Source organism: Bombyx mori, chromosome 23, assembly GCF_030269925.1.
Source record: "Bombyx mori chromosome 23, ASM3026992v2".
NCBI classification, from domain to species: Eukaryota; Metazoa; Arthropoda; class Insecta; order Lepidoptera; family Bombycidae; genus Bombyx; species Bombyx mori.
In genome coordinates, this window is record NC_085129.1 from 12,172,825 (window position 1) to 12,196,839 (window position 24,015).

The 24,015-nt window shown below is 41.7% G+C and overlaps 1 protein-coding gene across 1 annotated transcript; it reads right to left on the reverse strand.

Annotated features, from left to right (window-relative positions):
- Positions 1–1,730: 1,730 nt before the first annotated feature.
- On the reverse strand, positions 1,731–23,676 carry LOC101740074 (MORN repeat-containing protein 5). The gene is made up of 9 exons (XM_004932645.3): positions 23,462–23,676; positions 18,524–18,569; positions 17,555–17,629; positions 16,292–16,366; positions 15,468–15,592; positions 14,209–14,395; positions 6,867–7,034; positions 3,029–3,221; positions 1,731–2,003 (listed from the first exon to the last, which is right to left on the reverse strand). Exons 2-9 carry the CDS (start codon positions 18,553–18,555, stop codon positions 1,869–1,871), a joined length of 990 nt encoding a protein of 329 aa, XP_004932702.1. The 5' UTR covers positions 18,556–18,569; positions 23,462–23,676; the 3' UTR covers positions 1,731–1,868.
- Between the last annotated feature and the right edge of the window lie 339 nt (positions 23,677–24,015).

Here is a 24,015-nt window from a genome sequence, read left to right on the forward strand (position 1 = left end):
CATAAACTGACCAAGTAGATAGTACCTTTAAGTAATCTAATGAAATGTACTATTATCAATGGCGGATCCAAGGGGAGGGTCATGGGGGTCATGACCACCCCCTGAGCTGGGTCCAAGACTTAGGTGGACCACTAATTGAATATAATGATTTTATTTATATATTTTGTCACCATACAGATTTTATGTAACTACATGCCTTCAATATTTAATTAATTTAATATAATATAATAACTTTGTGTAATGGCAAACGTTTGGGAACGAACGCATCTAAATTTGACTATGTGACCCCCTCCTGGCGCCAAAACTGGATCCGCCCTTGACTATTATTCACTTTGCCAACATAATAAGATTAATTCATTTATTTTAATGTTGTTCTGTTAGTTTTCAATGTAACGATTACCAGGTAAAGTTTCGTATCATTATATTAATATAATTAAAAAAATCATTTTTATCAGTTCATTAACATTTCATCATATTTTCTTGTGTGTTGTAAAATTGCTGGTATAGACAGTAACAGGGATGGTGATGGCCGACCTAATCCACAAAAATTAAATACTCATGTAGAAGAAAAACAAAAAATAAATATAAAAAATTTAAATTTCATCAGAGCAAGTCATCGTCGTTGCCCTAGACACGTCCTTACGGATCCATCAGATCCAATAACTCTTTCATTAGATACCCTCAGCTCTAACACTAGGTGCTCCTAGTGTTAGAGCTGAGGGTATCCCGCTTAGGGATCCCGGTAACCGTACTCGTCGAACTCGGCAAAGAGGTCGACGTGCAATCTAAAGTGCCTTATTCACGTTCCATCTTGCTGTACGTCCCGCCAAGGCCATGCACGATGCACGATGCAAAAGGATCATGAATAGGCTTGACGTACGTCGATAATTAATATTAATTGTTTGCTGGATTTGCACGACCAATTTTGCATCCAGCGAGCGCCCCCACCACCGCGTACGTCGTGCAGATAGACAGTGAATAACGCTGACGTACGTCAGAGCGGTCCTGCGTCGTGCGTGCTTGACCGTGTATAGACTTGCTGTACAGCAGATTTAACATTTGGAGCTTGTTTCGAGAGGAGACTGCACGTCAAAATGGATCGTGAAACACTTTCAAGATTTATTGAAAAATATAAGTTCCAGATGTTTGTGGAATGTTTCAAGCGCAGACTATATGAATAAACAAAAAATAATAAACGTATTACAATTTTTTAGGCCCATTTTAGGGGAAGCTGCAAGGATTGATAGCTTGCGTAAAAAAATGATATTAATTATTTGAGTATACTCTGCACGTTTAAAAAAATCATCCAAAACCTCTTGCTATTTTTTGCCTCTCTTCTGCTGCTGCTGACAACATCAGAAGGACTCCCATTTTTGGCGTTTTGATAAAACAGCTGGCATTTGAAATAAATTAAAACCCTATCATTTAATTCGTTCGGTTTATTCTGTTCGCGCTTGATACATCCAGCACCGCGGCCTTGAGCTGACGTACAGCTGTGATGGATCGTGAATAAAGCGCTAAATGCATCGTGCATCGTGCATGGCCTTGGCGGGACGTACAGCAAGATGGAACGTGAATAAGGCGCTTAACCCGTGCATCAGCCCGTTGAGTTTCTCGCCGGATCTTCTCAGCAGGTCGCGATTCCGATTCGGTAGTAGATTCATTCGCGAAGCAGCTACTCTTGAGTTTAAATTTTTTTTTTTATAATGCATTGACAGTGAAATAAACAATTATACGAGTATTTTTAAATTTATTATTTAACTGACTGTTTTTAGGCCAGTAAAAAAAGAGATGTTAAACGTTGCTAATAGCGTTTCAAATAGTAAGCATCTAATATCTCAAAATGTAAAGCAAATTAATAAATTGAATCAGTCATCACTGTCATTCTCCATGTTCTTATACTGCATTTTGAATTTAATGAACGATTTGTGATTCCACCTGTCTGTAAAAGTCGGTGAGTCTCTTACAAAGGACTGTGAGTCATGTTCGTCGGCTGCCTCGCTCTGTAAAGTAAAAGGTTTATGAATTTTTGTTAAATAAATATTTTGTAAATATTCCTTATCGTATCCTCCTGATCCACTCTCGGTGCTTTTAGGCTGCGCTCCAAGCAAGCATTCTCGTTGAACTAGGGTTCGACAATCGAAGAGTGTCCCGACGTTTTTTTTATGTTTGATAGATTACTGGTGGCCCGGAGGAGGCCTTTCCAGTTTAACCAGGACCGGTGGGCGAGTCCCGACGTGCAACCTAACCTATACCCACTGAGTTTCTCAGCGAATCTTCTCGGTAGGTCGCGATTCCGATTCGGTGATAGATTCAGCAAAGTATTCCTTTTGCTAGGGCTAGTGTTAGCAAATTCTCTTAGGTTGAGCCTGTAAGTTCACCCGCCCATCCAGACGTATTCTGAATAGCTCTTCAGGCTACAAGCGAATAGATTTTTTTTATTTTTCTTGCTTACGTGGGTGGACGAGTTCACGGCCCACCTGACGTTAAGTGGTCATCGGAGCCCATAGACATCTACGACGTAAATGCCGCTACCTACCTTGAGACATGAGTTCTAAGGTCTCCGTTTTTACAATACAACGGCTGCTCCACCCTTCAAGCCGAAGCGCATTACTGCTTCACGGCAGAAATAGGCAGGCTGGTGGTACCCACCCCTGCGAACTCACAAGACGTCCTACCACCAGTAATTACGCAAATTATAATTTTGCGAGTTTGATTTTTATTACACGATGTTATTGCTTCACCGTGGAAGTTAATCGTAAACATTTGTAAAGAACGTATTTCATTAGAAAAATTGGTACTTGCTAGCGGGATTCGACCACCGGTGCATCGCAAGATACGAATGCACCGGCCGTCTTATCCTTTAGGCCACGACGACTTCACATTATAATAATGTCTAATAAAATTAAAATCCTGCATCGAAAATAACATCCTGCACCTCACATCATTGTGTTCGTTCGACGCAATTATGTTCCATATCAGAAATAGTCCTAATTCATGATGTTATTATTCTGCGATTCAAACTTACTTTAGCAATTTTGTCATAATAAAACTTTTGAGTAATAGAAGTAGGTCGTGAACCGAAACCATGGGGTGGCACATCTAGTTCCATTTGAGGCTTGGACCATTTCTCGTATAGTTCCGGTCTGGGCCCAAATGAGGTTTCCGGAGACATACGACAATTAGCTTCTATCCATTTTTGCTCGTGAAGTGACGGCGACCTAATGGAGAAATTTTAGGTATAGGTACTTATGATAAAATACAGTATGTGCTAAAAGCAATTAATAAATTTTTAATTATTTTTCCTAAACGATTTTAAACAGAATTATTTCGTGCGTCAATTCTGTCTTACTTTTTAAGCTTGACCTTTAATATCTGCGCTTTGATCGAAGGTAGAAAGACCTACGATTATTTTACTAAATATTGATGGTCAGTGATCTGGTAATTGGATCGGTGTTGCCAAAATGACAGAAGTAGTGATTAGGTATTTTGAAACAAACCACTCTCTATTTTCATTTAACTAGGATTTACCAAACTCTTTTTGTTCCTGAGCAAATTCATGAATCAGTATGAGTTTATTGGGGATTTTTTTAACCGAATTCAAAATAGGAAGATGTTATAAATTCGACAGTATTTTTTTTATTTTTTTCTAAAGGATTTGTATTGTTTTTTATTTGAAAGCTGATACTTCTCGTGTGGTCCCATTTAAATTTTATCAAAATTTGACTATATGTTGAAATTCTCATTGTATAATGTTGAAATCGGCATAAATTTTTTTCAAATTTTTATATTATGTTTGATTGTATCATCATCATGTATATATGATTTTAGCCACTTTAATTATTCAGGTCATTTCGACTTATTATTCTTTATTGTTATTTATGTATCGTTCAAAGAAAGGAAGTTAGTTATCAAGCAAGGATTTAAAATGACCCTTCCATGTTCAACCGCAACAAACATTGAGATAAATTGGATGTAATTTCTCGTAATACACGAGCAGCGTATGTGGTATGTTTGTACTATGCCGAAGCTATCTTGTGTTATTATCCACCCCATTGTCTAGTTCCCAGCGAAGGGATACGTAATGGGACGAGGTTTAACCCATTACATACGGAGCTCCCAATTTGTGGTTATATCATGTAATTTTTTTTGGTAGGTATATTATTCGTAACCTAAAATCTTTGTAATTTTTCTTTTTCTATTCATACATAAATATGAAGCGGCTAAAATAGTGTCATTATAATAATAAATACAAATACTAAATTGAGGAAATTATTTTAACAAAAAAAAAGAAGTTTTTTCCTTGCATCTCAAACTTTACTATTTTTTAAATGAAACAATGTGCACAATCAGTTAGTTACTTGTGCACAAAATTTCTCTTCACTGAAAAAAAATTTTTTTTTCGCTGATTATTCGACCCACGGAGTTAGACAGGGCATCTAATAAAATTGTAGCTCAATCAATTCCCGTCGCGTTTCCTCACTTTACATGTACTTTGTTTTACATATCTATTGTGTGATTTAGAGAGAAACGTCTTTGTTCCTAAAGTAAAGTACTTGAGTATAGTTATTTTCTTCGGTTTTCGCCAGACGTATCTAAACATAATTAAAACTATTCCGACGGTTCGAACGCTTTAAAATTTTCGGGGTCGCGGAAGACTGATCCTCCTTCGGAATTAATAATTATAAAGAGAAAAACAAAAGGCGAAATTAAACCGTAAAAGTAGTTCTGATTCATCATACTTGAGTATATCTTGATTTTAAAATCTTAGGTTTCATATTCAAGTAATTTCAAAACAATTCAAGACAATCAATTTTCATTCAGTAGAAAGACAATAACGCAATGAAAAGATAGAGAAAAAGTTGTCTACTAATAACCCCCGAGGGTATTTCCAACAGCCTGAGATTTTTAATTAGCGAACAGATGAAAGTGTCTGTAATTGGAATTCTAATTGACTTGTTAATAGCTCACCGGCCTATTAAATGAAAGGATTATAAAGAACATAACTAGAATTATTGTTAACCTTCAGTGATTCCTCTTAAGATTACTGTTCCGAGTTTTGAGACCCCATAGTGTGAAGGGTGAGATGCTGTGTGTAAACGCTGCGACTGAGGCGATTATGCATCAATTTGAGTGCTCATAGTAATGCTGATTTACGCTCTATATAAGTTCTACGATGAAGAACTATTAGCATCACGCAACGATGATTGATAATTTTGCGTAATTAATCTTGGAAGGCGCTTGTGAACCTAAGTAGTTATCACAATCCTGCCAATTTTGGCCGCGAAGCTATCGTATGTTTTCGTTTTAAGATTTGGACAGCAATTAGATAAACTGATTATGGCTTCGATCTCAAGATCGCAAGTTTCGAAAGTCTTCATTATACGTTGTTATGTCTATGGTATCTAATGTCTATGGTATCTAATGTCTATGGTATCTAATGTCTATGGCATGGTATCTAAGGTAATAATATGGCGATTATGTTTTTTTTTTTTTACTGGTGGTAGGGCGTCTTGTCAGCCAGCATCGTTAGGTACCGTACCATGACCCCGCCTATTTGCGTCGTTAAGCAGTAATACGTTACGGTTTGAATGGTGGGGCAGCCGTTATACTATAAAACCGAGACTTAGAACTCATTTCTCGAGGTGGGTGGCGGTATATACGTTGTTGATGTTTATAGGCTTCGGTAACCACTCTACACCATGTGCGCCGTGATATCGTCCACCCATTTCAGTAAAAGAAAAGTTGGTCATTTACTGTGATTTTTACACGTCCATGCATAGTTACCTAGTATTAATTGTGATAATACCTGAACAGTCTAAGTATCTATTAGACAAATTATTGTAAAAGAAATAGATAGTTAATTTTTTTTAGATCAATAATTTTTTAAGAATGGCCTTTTCGACTCTCGTCTTTGTTGTTAACAGGCGTAACCAATAGCGACTTCAGTCAGTTATTGGAAATGGCTGCGATACGCGAATTAGGACCGTTTTGTTGTCACGGATAGACTGTTTTTGAAGATAAACCGGGATTCGTGAGAAGTTGACGGTCTCCACATTAAGATGTATTTGGCTGATATCTTTATTCCTCAGAACCAAGGAGAGCAATCGCATTTAATGTTCCCGGTACTACAATTAGATGGGCAGCCGCTAATATGAGCGTTCTTAAAAAAGCTAATATGCTTTTTATTCGAATAGAATTATTGAGTATATCGTGAAAAATAACATGTTTTTTTTAAATTTGATATAATTAAATTTTAATTTAACGCGTCAATTCAATTTGGAAGAAGTATCTAAACAGAATCATTGTGTTAAAATTAAAGAACTTTTCGTAACAGTACGCAACAATATAATAACAATAGATGGCAGCACATCTTTTGTTCAAATAATATAATATTTTATATATCGCATCAATTTAAATAAAAACGAGTAAAAGAATTTATTCAAATGCTTTCAGTAGTATATTAGAGATGCGTTTATTTATCCCCTCTTCCTATAGTATATTGAATGATCCTTGCTCTTAAAGTCCATAAGGCGCATCGAAGTTGAAACACACTTCTTTCTTCAAATCGTGAAGTTGTAAGGTTTTATAGAGTATGCTCCAATTGTTTATTTTTTATTGTTTCGTAGGTTGGACGAGCTCACAGTTATTCCTTCACCGTGGTGGTCAATCGTGAACATTTGTTGAGTACGTATTACATTAGAAAAATTGGTACCCGCCTGGGATTCGAACACCGGTGCATCGCTCAACACGAATGCGCCGGACGTCTTATCCGTTAGGCCACGACGACTTGTATATACATATATACAAAATGTAATATTCTAGAATGAATGAAATCTACCAATAAACTTTGTATATACAATTACCGGATTATAGCCGACAAATCGTCGGCATTGTATACGATTTTCGTCTTAGGATCATAGAATCCATCGCCCGTATCGTAGTACCCGGGCGGTACGTCGCGTGTTGGCTGGTCAGCTGTCAGGTACGAACTGCCGGCGGGCTGAAGACCGTTGTCATACTCTATTGTGAGCCTGGATTCGAAATTTAACGTATAATTCTAATAATGTAGGTAATAATGTAATTCTTTTCACAAAAATAAATAAAAAAAGGTGCGTGCTATTAGCACACCTTAAAGGTGTTTTTTATTGAATTTGAATTAAGCTTACAATTTCTTATTATTCCAGTTAAAAATATGTATTTCCATCATAAATTTCATTAATTTGTTGCTTGTAAGTCGAATTCTACGATACTAGTTTTAATTTTTTCCCGTCAATGGTAGACGCATACAGTGCACCTGATAAATCTTTGGACTTATGACGATACATGAAAGTTGGTATTGATGGGGAAAATCAATGCCAATTGGAAGTGAACCTTTTGAGAAACGGATTTGAAGAAGTTCTCATGGAATTCGCAAAGGCGAACAATTTACCCCAGAGCCTAATAGTATGCAAAAATGATGTCCTGAAATACACTGTAGATGAATGAAACAGTCCAAGGTTCCAGGTGACAATTCCAAAAACTTCTCAGAGAGTTCTGTGAATCGCGAAGATACATAAGCATGTTGATAGACAGAAACCTCTTTACACGCACTGGGCGCTTTTTTTTTTTTTTTTTTTTTTTTTTTCCCCTACCTATGCTGATAGCCTTGAGAGGCTACTTCAGCTTCACCCTAACGTTAGTAGGTGAGCTCGCGGGGCTCAACCGGAGAGTTGCTAACACTGACCCTAGCAAGAGCAGTGCTTCGCTGAATCTACCACCGGATCGGAAACGCGACCCACTGAGAAGATCCGGCGAGAAACTCAGTGGGCTGTGTCTATGGGTTAGTTCGCTCGTCGAGCCCTTCGTCGCAAGCGACGGGTTCGACGAGGACGGTGACCGGTGCTTGTGGTGCCTAAAAGCACCGTTAATGGATCAGGAGGATCCGTAATGACGTGCTTTGGGCGACGTCGACGGTTTACCATTCGGTCTACTGGGTCGGGTATGTAATTTCCAGCGGCTACGATGAGAGGGTTCTCATGTCGTGCCGCCTTCTCAAAATGGCGCAGCGATGCCGACTGTAGATACTTACTAAAAGAGTCGAGCTCCAGGTCGTCGTGGAGATCCACATTCCTAAGGAACCAAGGCGCTCCGACGGCTATCCTGCAGAATCGTGATTGAATAACCTGAAGGGATTTCAAGTTGGTGCGGGCTGCGTGAGCGAACACTACGCTTGCATACGTCATGACGGGGCGTATACAAGTTTTGTAGAGAGTTACCTTATTACGGAGGGACAGTTTGCTTCGACTACAAAGCATTGGATAGAGTCGTCCTAGAATAAACGCGGCGCGGTCGCGTACCGTTTTTATATGGGGACGGAATGTCATCCCTCTGTCGAGGGTGACGCCTAGATATTTGACCTTCGAGACCCACGGTATGGGCTGGCCAAAGAGAGTGATGGGACTAACGGCGGAGGTGTTTGCGCGCCTACTATGGAGTGGGATGCTCGAAGTGATGTTCGGAGGGCGACCCCTTTTGAAGAGCACCGCTGCGCTTTTCGTGGGGTTGATGTCTATTCGCCACTTCCGGAACCACTGTCCCATGGTGGCTACTGCGATCTGGAGTCGCCGATGAAGCAGCGACATCTTCCTACACGAGTAGTAGATAGCCGTGTCATCGGCGAAGAGCGCTAGATGGGTCTCAGGAGACCGGGGTATATCATTGATATACAAACTAAATAATAACGGGGAGAGCGCGGAGCCTTGCGGGACTCCGGCGGTCAGTTGACGGGGACGAGAACGAGTTCCCTCTACTCGATATCGAAACGAACGGTTCGACAAGAAGTCTCGTATGATGAGCACGAGTCTGTCTGGCACTCCCATGTTGTACAGTTTATAAATTAAACCGTTGTGCCAGACTTTGTCGAACGCCTTCGCGATGTCGAAGAAGAGGGCGCCGGTCGGGATTTGTTTACGCCTATTTAGTCCTATCAGAATGTGCTCCGTGAGGCGGTGCACTTGTTGTACGCACGAGTGTTTAGAGCGGAATCCGAACTGTTCGTCTATGAGAATTTTGTTCGCGGTAACAAAATCCCAGAGGCGTTTCCTAAGGAGCCGTTCGTAGATTTTTCCTATCGTCGAGAGGAGACTAATCGGACGGTAACTAGAAGTTTCGTTTGTCGGTTTGCCCGGCTTATGTATACCGATAACGTCCGCTTCTTTCCACACCGCGGGAAAGATGCAGTGCGTCATAGCGGCATTTAAAATTGTAGCCAACATTGCTATCAGTTGGACTGGCAAAAATTTTAGCGCGCGGTTGTGGATGCCGTCGGAGCCTGGTGCCTTCCTAGGTTGGAGGTTGTGGATCGCGTCTCTAACTTCGTCCGTGGTAATGGGGGGTAACGCGTCCGAGGGCGGCAGGGAAGCTCTGCGCTCGACCTCCCTGTCGACTAACTCGGTGTGTTCGGGGTCCGCGTGTTGAGTGCTGGTGGTGCACTGCTCTTGCAGTGCATCGGCCAGCAGCTCAGCCTTGTCATCGTCATCGAATGCCGGTGGTTGGCCTGAAGGGCGTAAGAGGGGAGGCATAGTAGCGGTAGTTTCGGATTTGAGAGTCCTAGCTAGTCGCCAGTATGCTTGGTGGGAGGGCGCGAGTTGTTCTAAATAACTATGCCAATTATCGTTACGCGCGTCGCTTAAGCGGGAGTGGACTTCGCGTTGTAGACGACGCATCTGAATCCGGTTTGAATGCGTGGGAAGACGATCGTAGGCCCGGATTGCCGCGTTCCTAACTCTTAAGAGATTCCTAAGATCGGGGGACAGTCTGATGCGGTGGAAGCTGTCCTCCACATCGACTTCTTTAGAAGATCTAATGATCGCGGAAGAGATGTGATCGGTAATGATGTTTATGGATTCGACGGTGTCCTCGGGGGATGGATTCGAATCCGGGCCGTAAGGGAGGATTGGCGGAGCGGCGTCGGCTAGGCACGTGCCCAGCTTATTCCAATCCACCATGGTCCTCGTAACAGTGACTGGGTTGTGAGGGCGACCGAGCTGCATAACGACAGGTCGGTGGTCTGAGTCGAGCTCTGACATTGCTTCGATGGAACGCAAGCGCAGAGTTACGTTCCTAAGCAATGCCAGGTCTATAGTGCTCGGACGGAGCGCGATGTTATACGGATAACATGTTGGAGTTGGGGGACCGACTATTTCAAAGGTGAGGTCGTCTATAAACGCGTCGAGACGCCTACCGTTAACGTTTGTACGATGGCAGTTCCACCTAGTGTGGTGGCAATTTAAATCGCCTGCCAGGATGACAGAGTCTCCCATGCCGAACAGTGACTCGATGTCACTGCTCAGGAGGGGCTTGTCCGGGGGGAGATAAACGGATGCGATGACGATCGGCTGGTGTCCCGTCAGCGAGATACGGCACACTGACGCCTCGATATGTGAGAGCGAGGGAGTATCGAGAGGGACAACGTGCAGGGCCCGCCTATAGTAAATGGCAGTCCCGCCTTTGGAGGCGGTGAGTCTGTCATTCCTAACCATGACGTAATTCGCGACTTTCGGGTCACGACGCGAGGGCTTCAGACAGGTTTCCTGCACTAATAGAATATCTACAAGATTGTCGCGGAGGAATTCAAAAATTTGATCGCGTTGCCGCGCGAGTCCGTTAGCATTATAGAATGCTAACGTAAGGGAATACGGTTTTTCTCTACCTTTTTGCGCCATTGGTTACCGGTAAAGATTTTATAACGTACGCGACACGGACTCGTAGACGTCCATGTGATCGAAAGCGGCCGCGAGCCGCTGTTCGGGGGTTACCGACCTACGTATCGCGTCTGCGAACGATCGCAGACGGTCGAAGTTGACCGCGGTGACGAAGTCACGCACGAGCGCGAAGTCGTTGACGGCGGAGGGTTGCGGGGGACGGAACGCGGGCGCGGGGCGAGGTGCGAGCAGGGGCTGGGGCGCGGGGCGTGTCACGAGCGGGGGCGGGGGTGCGGTTTCCGTTCCCGCCTTCGTATACGGCAGCGGCTTTTTCCACGCCGAGACCGTGGGAACTGCAGCCGGCACGAAGGCGGGTTTCGGCACTGAAGGTGCCGAAGTCTTTGGGCCGACGGTTCGCGGAGCTGGGTGGGTTGGGCGTTTTCGCGGAGCCCTGGGACATCCACGGTAGTTCGCGGGGTGCCCTTGCTTAAGGCATAGGACACAGCTGGGAGGTTCGGTCGCGGTTTCCCTATCTCTAACGCAGTCTAACGTAGCGTGATCGCCGAGGCATTTCACGCAGCGGGGGCGCGCGTGGCAATTACGCGCCGAGTGGCCATAGAGTTGGCACCTGTAGCACTGCCCGGGAGTGCCACGCTTGTGGGGGGCTTCGATCGAGATCCCGGATAGGCCGCAAATTGTCGTGAGACATGCGATCTTCTTTTTGGCCTCCGGGGTGGGTTCTAACGCCACGAGTATCATATTATAGGGCTGTTTGCCCCGCACTAACTATCGGGAGGGCCTGAGCGGTCAGATCCTCCTTAATGTAGTCTATTTCTAGCTCCTTAGGGACTCCGCATATTACTACGCGGAGTTCGCGGTCCTCCTGAAGAGCATAGGTGTGGAAACCTATGTTCTCCTTTCGGAGGTATGCTGAGAGGGCCCTATGGTCGCCCGGCGTTGCGACCTTGATCTGAATCCCATGCGCGACGTTACGCGCATGGGTGTAGTTAATTTTATTTGCCTGAAGGGCCTGGGACACGCGATTCCACGCTGTCTTCTCTTGAAGTATCAGCGGGGGCGGAGCAGCTACTTTGGGAGCGGGCGCGGGCTTGGGACGCGGCGGTGGGGTTACGCGGCGCGCGGAGTCCGACTCCGGTGTAACTACTACTTTCGGTCGAGAGGCGGACGCGGATTTCGTCTGTTTTGTCGTGGAGTTCCGGGACTCCACGGCGCGAGTACGCTTTTTACCGCGCGTTACGGTTTGGAACCCATCCGAAGTTCCAGGCTGAGGGCTTGACGCGGATTCGAAATCCATCTCCGATTCGGTATCGGAGCCTGAACTTGAAACGATCGAGGTCGCGGCGGACGTAGCGCGTGATGACGTAACCGACGCGGGCGCGGGGGTGGGGGTAGCGCTAGGCGCTTCGTGAGTCGCATCGTCGGAACGTGCGCTCGAACTTAACGCGGCGGCGGGGGGCGCGCGGCGTGCCTCCGAGGCACGGTTGAAATACGCGGCGACGGACGCGGGGGGGGAGGGATTGCCACGGGAGGCCCTATACGCTAAGTACTCGGCCCTAATTGACGGGTACCTATCCCGGAGGAACCCGACAATGTCACTAGCACTTTCACTGACACTTTCTTCTTGCTGCATTTTCGGTCTTCTTGCCCGGGGGGGGCGGCCCCGGGACTTTTGTTGAACTCGCCGAAAGGCGAGGCCCCGGATAGGATTTGTAACCCCCCTGTGCTGCAGGACAGCAAGGAGCAGGGGGGGGAATGCCTATGCCGTGAAAACGGCAATCGGCGGGGAAAAGGAAAGGAACCCGCTCGGGCTGTATAGTGCTACAGCAGGCAGAATCGCGAGCGGGGGTCTAGTCTTGAAAAAGACTGTTGTTTTGGGAAAGGTTAGGAAATCGCTAGCCTGTGAGTGCCACAGGAAGCCTGATCGTAGCGATTGGTTTTGCCTTGAAAAAGGCAGTTGGTAAAGGGTGGGTTCGCGGTTACAAAACTTTAGCGCACAAAAATGGACTCCGAGACGCAAATCGCAAGCGACCAACGGATCGGCACGTCCGCACTACCGAATTGTAAGCACGATGTATTCACGGTCACTACACTGTCGAGCACAACTGTGATTTCAGAGACGTAGCTCGCAAGCGGGCCACGGATCGGAAAGCACGTCCGCGCACGACCGAGTCGTGAGCGAGAATGTTGGCACTGGGCGCGTGCTGTATTTCAGATTTTATAGTAAACTCACTCTTTGGAGAACAATGTGCTTTGTGCGACTTTTTTAACGTTCTCGATAGCGTAAAAGTTACTCAACTTTGTATGCAGTTGGATCAGCGCCCCTAGCGGCAAATGTAGGCAAACGTTTCAACTCCATACAAATTTGAGTTAACTTTTACGCTATCGAGAACGTTAAAAAAGTCGCACTAAGCACACAGATCTCTGTTCTCGTGTTCAAAAGTATCTGTTCCGAGCAAGTACTTCAGCTTCAGCTGGATTTTGCTTTTGCAGATCTTTTATTACTTTGAGGCGATTACAACAGATCCACGACACAGTTGGACAAACTCATTATTAATCGAATGTTCTGGATATTTACAACGTAATTAATGTTGGTAACTCAAGCTCCTCGCACCAACGCGCACTCAACAAAATAAGTTTCGATCTCACGCAATACGTTGTTATCAGTTAAACGTAATTTCAAATTTTGCACAACAAAAGGTGCCTTCGCATACGAACGCTCGCAAATACAATTTCTCGTTAAATTTTCGGAAAGCCTGCGCCGGTCATGTTTGAGAGTTTCGGAGTTTCGAAACAAGTTCCGTAAAATGGCCAACAGTATAACACGTATCTGCCTAGAATTAAACTGAAAACGATGTATGTATTCTGTAAACAATGCGAAGTTGTGTCATTAGTAGAAAATGTATCATACGTTCAGAAGTAGTGGTTTTATTTTTTCAACTGGAAAGGCACAGGTGTCGTACCATACAGCCTTATTTTTTTTGTATTTATTATTATTATAGTATATATCTTTTATATTAAAAATGATAATATGAAGTGAAATGAAATGAAATGAGATGAGATGATATGGGATAAAATATAATCTCAGTAAAATGGTGGTCATTTACTAAGACTTTTTCAGTAGAGATTTTGGAGGATCCCGAGAAGCTACGTCCAGCGACTTTGTTTAATTTTTCACATTTGTGCACTTTCACAGATATTAAACAGTTAATAAACCACCGTTATTACATATTTAAACCTTAAGAAACACAAATAGACAAAATGAAACAAATCACATAACTTCGCTTCTCGCGTTCCCGCCAAAAAGTCCGTTCAATGGAGACATGACGTCACAATGTCAAGCGTATTGTACGCTTCTTAACGATTCCCTAAAAAGGCAAAGGGTCAATGGATTTATTTCAACAAAAAAAAATAGCAGTTTTTTTTTAAAATGTGATTTGAAGCCCAATTTCATTAATTTACAATGCCCATTATTAACAAGTAGAAGAGTGTTAGAGCATCAAACCTTCTGTCGGGCATACGGCAATATTTCCAATCGTTTTCACTGTACTCCAAGCCATCTGCAAAGATCAGTTTCCTCTCGTACATAAGTCCCTTCTTCCACTTCCCTCGTAATATCACTCCGCTCGGATACCTCAACTCGCCTTGGCCATGAAACATTCCGTCTTCGAATTCTCCAACGTATTTAACTTCTGGATATTTCAATATTATTTATTTAGAGCATACCAAAGAAATTAATGACGTACAATGGCCAGCGGTAATGCGTAATTCGGATCCAAACGAAACGTTCCAGACGGAGTTTTTTTTTCTGCTTACCTATGCTGATAACCTTGAGAGGCTATTTCAGCTTCGCTCTAACATGTAGGTGAGCTCACGGGGCTCAAACCGGAGTGGTGCTAGCACTGGCCCTAGCAAGAGCAGTGCTTCGCAGAATCTACCACCGGATCGGAAACGTGACCCACTGAGAAGATCCGGCGAGAAACTCAGTGGGCTGTGTCTGTGGATTAAAACTGGGGAAGCTATTTATCGTAGCCCCAAGTCTAGGAACAATAAAATCGTATAATGTCATTTGCTTTATTTCAACTGCAATCGAATGATACAGGACACGGCACGAATGAAACTAAACAAGCTGAGATTAATTCAACTGCATTTATTAATAGGCGTTGAGTGCTGTATTATTTTACGAAGTATAAATTTCGATAATTTTAGGTTATTTTTATATGTTTCTTTGAAGTACAAACGTGTGAAGAAAACGTTGAGCTAGTGTTCATTAGGCAAATACGATAAGATAAAGGATAAGACGTCCGGTGCATTTGTATCGAGCGATGCAACGGTGTTCGAATCACGATTGACTTCCGCGGTGAAGGAATAACATCGTGAAATAAAAATCAAACCAGCAAAATTTTAATTTTCGTAATTACTGGTGGTAGGACCTCTTGTGAGTCGGTAAGGGTATGTACCACCACCCTGCCTATTTCAGCCGTGAAACATTAATGCGTTTCGGTTTGAAGGCTGGGGCAGCCGTTGTACTGTAAAAACTGAGACTTTAGAACTCATGTCTCGAGAAGGATGGCGGCATTTACGCTGTAGATGTCTATGGACTCCGATTCCCACTTAACATTAGGTGGGCCGTGAGCTTGTCCAAGTATCAAAGCTATAAAAAAACATTTTGAGTCACACCTAGCCGAACCGAAAGTGATCACCCGAATTTGCTAGTTAAATATGAGCCGTCATGTATTGCAAAATGTATGAAATCAATGTTACCATTAGGAAAAGTATAAGTTCCGTAGCCACTCATTCCCAGTACGTCCCATGTACCATCATATTGAGAGCCAGTAGGGAACCGCTTGAGTGAACGATAGGCACGTGGAATATCTTGTGACATCGCTCTGTTCGAAAAATCGTAAATAGGTAATAATTGATTCGTAAACGAATAAAATAACCAACTAAACTGACAGGGAAGAAAACAATTTCTTAAAACCAGGACCGTTATTGATAGCGACGTTGTGTTTATAAGATAATTAATTAAGAAAAGCATGATAGTAAATACTTTAAAAAAAATGTGCGTCAGATATCTCGTATAGCCTAACATATTTGACAAATACAATGACAATGGAGACCACTTCGAATAAACTTTTTATATTTTAAATTGTTTTATATTTATGTATTAAACTAACACACTGTAAAAGTAATAAATGTTATTTGCAATAGAATCTTTTTTCCTTTTTCTCAATATTTATGGCAAGACTACCAGAAGGTATATACCGTTATATTTGAAATTTAATAAAGCGGATACAACGATTATTATTTTTCTAATAGAATTGCTTTTAGTAATATGATTAATTTGCTAAAAAGGATTTACTGACCGAGGTCAATTTAGATAGGTATTTTTTATTACGTTCTTAACATAGAAGTTTCATACTTCAGTGGTTCTTAAACTAAAATTTAAAAAATACAGTTTACCGCAGACGGTTATTCGTAATAATTTTGTCGTGGTGACGATCATGTGTTGAACAATAAATATTGATATTTAAACTGCTGGTTTGCATTGCTTATGTCATGTTAATTATAGGTATACATATATTTACTTGCACCCGTCCTTGTTAGCCTCTGAAAATTTTCGCATAAGCTCCTCCCATTGCGACGTGCGTTTGTCTGACACACTGTAAGTACAATAATTTATCATTATCTTGTTTACTGCGGAACGTGAGTAATTTTATTTTAACCAATACATAAATGAGGATCATTGATTACAATTATTGTTATTATATGGTATAAATTATACATTTCTATAAACATGCTTGTGAACGCTGCTAATGTTTATGAAGCTATATATTTAATCGGTCGCGTATTCATAAATAAATTTTGAACTTTATACCCAAGAAATTATATTAGACTAGAAAATCTGTTAGATTTACTATCTCTAGCATTTTTAAATAATGTATAATGTAAAATTTAAGAAAACTATATTTCAATTTACGTTGTAGATTCATTCCATTATATTATTTGGAATAATAAATACAATGTGAACATTATCTATGACTACTAGTATTTCTTCAGGCACTACATAGTTCTTTTTCATCCAACGTGACTCATCAGTCACTTATGAAAATTTTATTCGATAAGTTCCAGACTAGACATTTGATTTTAGTATTTCGTATATTATCATCATCATCATCATCATCATCATCAACAGCCCACAGTCGTCCACTGCTGGACATAGGCCTCTCCCAATCCACACCATTATATATTATACTTCATGTAAATACATATGTCTGCTCAGAAGAGTTTCAAGTTGAAAGTCTCTAAAGAATTTACTTATATTTTCAAGAGCACCGACAAATAGTTAATTCATAAATGATATTAAAAGATTATGTGTTGAATAAAAAAAAACGTGTGGCACTCGGGAACTGCCGCGGTAAAGCTATTGCATAGCATTTTTTATCAACTTATGCAATTATAATTAAACAATGATAATTTAATATTAAAATAATAATAAAACAAGACCACGCTATATTAAACATTCATAAAAGTAATACATTAACTGTCTCCTTCACACTCATAAGCTAGACCGCGCGAGAGAGAGATGGACAGACTTTTCATAATGCGCATGCAGTGTGACCTCACGCCACGCGCTTATTCACAAACACTACACAAGCGCAACGTGTGAATGTGTTGAACGCGAGCTACATGTTAGGCGGAGTGAGGGGTGTTAGGTCTTTTTCGTTACGGAATTTCATGATTCGGTCGCCGGGCTCAAGGCCCGCGGTAAAATCTATGCAATAGCTTAAAAATATTTGTGTTTAAGCTACTGGTTTGCATTATTTATGTCATGATAATTATATATTTACTTGCACGCGTCTTTGTGAGCCTCTGAAAATGTTCGCATAAGCTCCTCCCATTGCGACGTGCGTTTTTCTGACACACTGTAAGTGCATTAATTTATCATTATCTTGCTTACTGCGGAACGTGAGCAATTTTATCTTAACCAATACATATATGACGATTATTGATTACAATTGTTATTATGGTATAAATAATACAATTCTATAAGCACGCTTGTGAACGCTGCTGATGTTTATAAAGCTATATATTTAATCGGTCGCGTATTCTTAATTAAATTTTGAACTTACTATCTCTAGCATTTTTAAGCAATGTATAATGTAAAATTCAAGAAAACGATATTTTAATTTAAGTTGTAGATTTATGCAATTATATTATTAGGAATCAATACAATGTCAACATTATCTATGACTACTGGTATTTCTTCAGGTAATCGTTCTTTTTCATCAAGTGACTCATCAATCACTTACGAAAAATTTGATTTTAGTATTTCGTATATTATACTTCATGTAAATACATATGTCTGCTCATAAGAGTTTAAAGTTGAAAGTCTCTAAAGAATTTACTTATATTTTCAAGAGCACCGACAAATAATTAATTCGTAAATTATATTAAATGGATCCTAACTACAGTAGCATATCAGCGAAGAGAGTGGGTATAAAAACCTATTTCCTTAAATAACGAAGCTAAGTTAAAATCTACTAAATTTAATTAAATTAAAATTAAACTTGAATAGGAAATCGATACACTCAGACAATTAATTATTATTATATGATTTTTTGTTTTAGTCCGAGATTGTAGATAAATGAAATGTTAATGCAGTTTATTGAAGTATAGTATGGACTGAAGTAAATGAAATAAAATGAATAAATAAAAAATAGCATTGTTGTCATTTTATGTGTCATAAAAAAGTTACACAATGCGATAATCCATTTTGTTCGCAGCATTTGTGAAATTTATGTGCTAAATTAACTTACACCGAAACGTCGTGAGACTTATCCGCCGACATCGTGAACTCGAAAACTGCGAACAACAGATAATTGAGTTATAAAACACTCGCTACGTTCATAATCTATTTCGACTTTGAAGAAACCAAGTTATTTTCACGTACCGTACATATTCGCGGAAGAATTCTTAAGTGCACGTACCGAAATTAAGAGACGTAGGATATTTTATGTATTTATTTTTAGATTTACTTGAAGAAGAGAAGAGAATTATTGCATAGATGGGTGAACGAGCACTTGGTGTTAAGTGGTTACCGGAGTCCATAGACATCTACAGCGTAAATTCCGCCACCCACCTTGAGATATGAGTTCTAAGGACACAGTATAGTTACAACGGCTGCCCCACCCTTCAAACCGAAACGCATTACTGCTTCGCGGCAGAAATAGGCAGGGTGGTGGTACCTACCCGTGCGGTCTCACAAGAGGTCTCCTACCACCAGTAAGCAATTATAATTTTGCGGGTTTGATTTTCATTACACGATTCACATAGTTTGGCAATTAATATACGTCAGTATCACGATCGCTTTGATTATCTTCTGCTTAATTAAGTATGCGTTACCGTTTGACGGGTAGAATAGTCGGTAGTTCAATGCAATCGGAATTTCCATCTTATGGCTCAAAGTGGCTAGTAGCATCCTAATTGCAATATCTTAGGGTTCTGGGAACCACGTAACACCAAGTGACTGAGATTATAACGTCATTTTGATACAGTATTTTTTTATTTATTGTTATTATTAATTTTAACGGTCGGTCATGTAATAAGTCTCCGGTATAAGTGATTTATTTCTTCTTTGTTTTTTAAATTTAATTTAACAAACTGCTTAATTTGTTCAAGAAGAACTAATAAAGTGAATGCATATTTGAAGTAACTAAAATTTGTCGATAGGAATTCGTGACGTAAATAGACGTTTCACACTATAACTGTTACTAGTGGTCCCGCAGTAGTCGAAATTCGACTATAATTAATTGGAATTGGAAGTTTGTCCACCATTATGATTGTATTTTATACTTCTAAAATCACAAATTTCGCCTAGACTACATTATAAAAAATATTAACAAAGACAAACAATATTTAATCTTTTCTCAATTTGACAACAAAAGTTTGACAATAAATAGTATGCATGCGTGTATGCGTCAAATACATGGTATGTAGTGTGTGTAATGTTTTCTTTATTGATTTAATGTATCTTTTATGCATTATTTTGAAAAAATATTAGCTTTGTGCATATCTTCTCTATATTCTATATAAGTGTGGAAAATTTCATACTCCTCCGTTGGCGCAATTTTCGTAAAAAGGGGTACAAAGTTTCTGCTTCACGTATTAATATATAGATGTCGTCAAATACAGCGATGTACTTATGCTCCTAGAAAATGTGATTTGCAACTAACATTAATGAAAGCAATGGTTTTACATTATATTAGGAGTACGAGCCACAATAGAAGATCTCTTGAAATCTATAAGAGAAATGCTCGTTATTGTTGTTCTGAATTTAGTATTCATAGCGTACGATCGTATGGTCATGGTCGTGGGTGATGTTGCATGCATTATTTATAATGAAAAGAGTGAAATTTATGTTTTTACCAGGAACCAATCGATAGCGAATTTAGTGTTTATAAAATATGTATGTATATGAACCATCGCAATGTTATTACTTGAAAGTATTTGTACAATTTTTTTTTTTGCCTCTCGTTAATAAATTGCCTCATTTGGTGTTAAGTGTTTGCGTGAGTACATAGAGCGTATTGTGTAAAAATTGCTAGCCGTTGAATCTTGATTACTTGGCTTCTTAATTCTATTTTATTTCAGCTATTCTACATTTAATTTATATTCAATTTGATTAATGTAAATACATTATTATCCTGATGTTGAATTAATCAGATTTTCTCAAATTTTTCTCATAACCGATTTTATCGACAAACTTCAAAAATTGTTATAAACTAATGTTGAAACGATTCCTATTTAAATCTACGATTCGATTAACGAAGGCGAATTAGGCGAAGCATCCGAAACTCACATAGGTACCTATGTAAGATAACTTTTTTGCAATAGTACTCGTAGTTACGTCATTTTTACTGAAATTTGATCCACATTGATTCCATATTAAAACTATTTTGCGGTTGTATATGTTGAACAAGCTCACGTTTCTACTGTTATTAAGCGGTTACCAAAGCACGTACAACATATCTGCAGTGTCAATAACGCCACCCACCCAATTTGGAACCATCAATTCCTATGCGTCAGATGTTACTTATAAAAAATATTCGACGTCTTTTTTCTGCTAGATTCGTAATAATCCATGTACAAATTCTAGTAATTCGTGCAACATAAATCTTAATTCATGAACACATCTACCTATATATACTCGTATATAAAAATGAATTGCTGTTTGTTCGTTAGTCTCGCTAAAACTCGAAAAAGGCTCGATCGATTTGACTAATTTTGGTCTTGAATTATTTATAGAAGTCCAGAGAAGGTAGATAAATATGAAAATGCTCGGAATTAAATAAAAATAACAACGTTGTTTTCTCTTTGATATGTTCCCCGTCGGACGGATTCCTTTTGTTTGTTTTAAGTTTATTTTATACAAAAGCTTAGATCTTTTATTTATCGATTGAGGCACTACGAAGTCTGCCGGGTCAGCTAGTTTTCAAATAAAAATATCCTATACGATATAATAGTGTGCCCTGATTGTATTTAGATAGTTCGGATATGCGACTCCGGATATATCGTTACTTCTACTACCTCCAGCCTATCCATCTGCAGCAGTAGTATGCTCAAATCATTTTTTTTATTTACATACGCACTGATTCCATAGCATAAGGAAAACCAAAGTAAATTAAATCACCTACTATCTTTTTTCTGGGGTAAATATAAAAACAGAAAGAGAGATCTTTTCTGCTGTTAATAAAAAATAAGTCAAACATTACCGGGGACATTAATTAGGCATACAACAAATTGATAAACAATTATTACTAACTTATGATAAACCATTATTACTAAGGTAGTTATAAAAATCTTGAAAGACGGAAACAGCTTGGCTGTGAACCTGACGTCCTGGTGGCGGTCATCTCTCAACATCAGGCAGGCCGTAAGCTCTCCCACATCGTGGTTGGAGGCGTCCGGATAGGGGTCGGGGTGCAGTTGAAGTACCTCGGCCTCGTGTTGGACAGCCGGTGGGCTTTTCGTGCTCACTTTGCGGAGCTGGTCCCCCGATTGATGGGGACGGCCGGTTCTTTGAGCCGGCTGCTCCCGAATATTGGGGGACCGGATCAGGTTGTGCGCCGCCTCTACGCGGGGGTGGTGCGATCGATGGCCCTGTACGGTGCACCTGTGTGGGCTGAGCCGCGCAACCGGGCCACTATGGCTCGGTTCCTGCGCCGGCCGCAGCGCACCGTTGCCATCAGGGTCATCCGCGGATATCGCACCGTCTCCTTCGAGGCGGCGTGTGTTTTGGCGGGGACGCCGCCATGGGAGCTGGAGGCGGAGTCGCTCGCTGCCGACTATCGGTGGCGCAGCGAGCTCCGTGCTCGGGGCGTGGCGCGTGTCCCCGAGAGTGAGCTGAGGGCGCGGAAGGCCCATTCTCGGCGGTCCGTGCTCGAGTCGTGGTCGAGGCGATTGGCCAACCCCACGTGGGGGCTACGGACCGTCGAGGCGGTTTACCCGGTCTTTGATGACTGGGTGAATCGTGGCGAAGGACGTCTCACCTTTCGTCTGGTGCAGGTGCTGACCGGGCACGGATGCTTCGGGAAGTACCTGCGCCGGATAGGGGCTGAGCCGACGACGAGGTGTCACCATTGTGGACACGACCTGGACACGGCGGAGCATACGCTCGCTGTCTGCCCCGCTTGGGAGGTGCAGCGCCGTGTCCTGGTCGCAAAGATAGGACCTGACTTGTCGCTGCCTGGCGTCGTGGCGTCGATGCTTGGCAGCGATGAGTCATGGAAGGCTATGCTCGACTTCTGCGAGTGCACCATCTCGCAGAAGGAGGCGGCGGGGCGAGTGAGGGAAAGCTCTCCTCACTACGCAGAAACCCGCCGCCGCCGAGCAGGGGGTCGGGACCGGGGTCGTATCCGTGACCTGGCCCCCTAAGAGCTAGGGGTCCCACCCGTTTTGTGCGGGGAGAGACCCAGACGTGGGGTGGCGTGCTTGCACGCTCACCCGCAATAGGAAGCCGGGTGATGGCAGACCGCGTTCCCCCGACCGCTCTGGGGGAAGGTGTAACGCGGCGCCATCAAAGCGGGCTCTCGGCCCGCTGAACGAGGGAACCGGTGGTCGTGTCGCTGGCGGCCACCGGTCCGGCGTCCGTGGGACGGTGGGATGGATGTAATGTGCTCTGCGTCAACCCTGTCCCGCCGTTTCAATAGCCCCGACTGGGCTCCGGCCTGGTCCGAGGTAGGGCGCCGGTTGTGAGCGGCAGGAGTTTTTAGTGAGGTTCAACTCCCACATACCCCACCTGCCGCGCGGGTGGGGATCCGGCGATTTTCTCCTGTGGAAAAAAAAAAAAAAAAAAAAAAAAAAAAAGGCCGTAAGCTCTGCCTTCGACGATAATCATAATAGTATTTGTAGCATTTTCACAGCATAAATGTAGAGTATCATAGCGTTTTTTCTACAAAGGTAACAAGTATAACAGGATTCTCGAAGTTTATATACAAGTAACAAGTCCCAAAGGTACAATGAACAAAATGAATACGTCTACTGAAATAGTTGTTATCTTTTGTACACAAAACTACGCTTGCGAGAATCTAGAAGGTAAAAGTGTTAATAAGTTCAGAGTTACTATAACAACCGAATATTTAATTTTATACATCGTTAGAGGGTGAAATAAGTGTATAGTCCTCTTTCAAAATAGAACAGTCAAAACTAATCTGAATTATATTATTATTAATCTTGATAAATAATAATTTATATACCTTTTATTCGAATTCGTATTCAGGAGTTTTTGGTTCTGCTATTTTCATCCGAAGAAAAATCCCGTAATGTTAATGCTCTTTAAGTTCTGCGTGGTCCGTAGTTCTGAAATCGCTTTGAATAACAAATAAATGCTGAAGAAGTTATTGTACTTATGTATACTTTGTACAGCAAAATGTAAAATCAAATTTTGTGACATTTTGATGACAGTCAAATGCCAATATTATAATTTTTAACGCCACAATTTTGGAATGAACTTTCCTCCACGGTGTTTGCCGAGCGCTATGACATGTCATTCTTTAAACGAGATTTGTGGAAAGCACTCCGCGGTAGGTAGCGGCTTTCATGACGTTTTTTTCCCCTACCTATGCTCATAGCCTTGAGAGGCTATATCAGCGTTACCATAGCTTGTAGGTGAGCTCTCGGGGATCAAACCAGAGGTGTTGCTAACACTGGCCCTAGCAAGAGCAGTGCTTCGCAGAATTTATCACCGGATCGCAAAACGCGACCCACTGAGAAGATCCGGCGAGAAACTCAGTGGGCTATGCTGACGTTC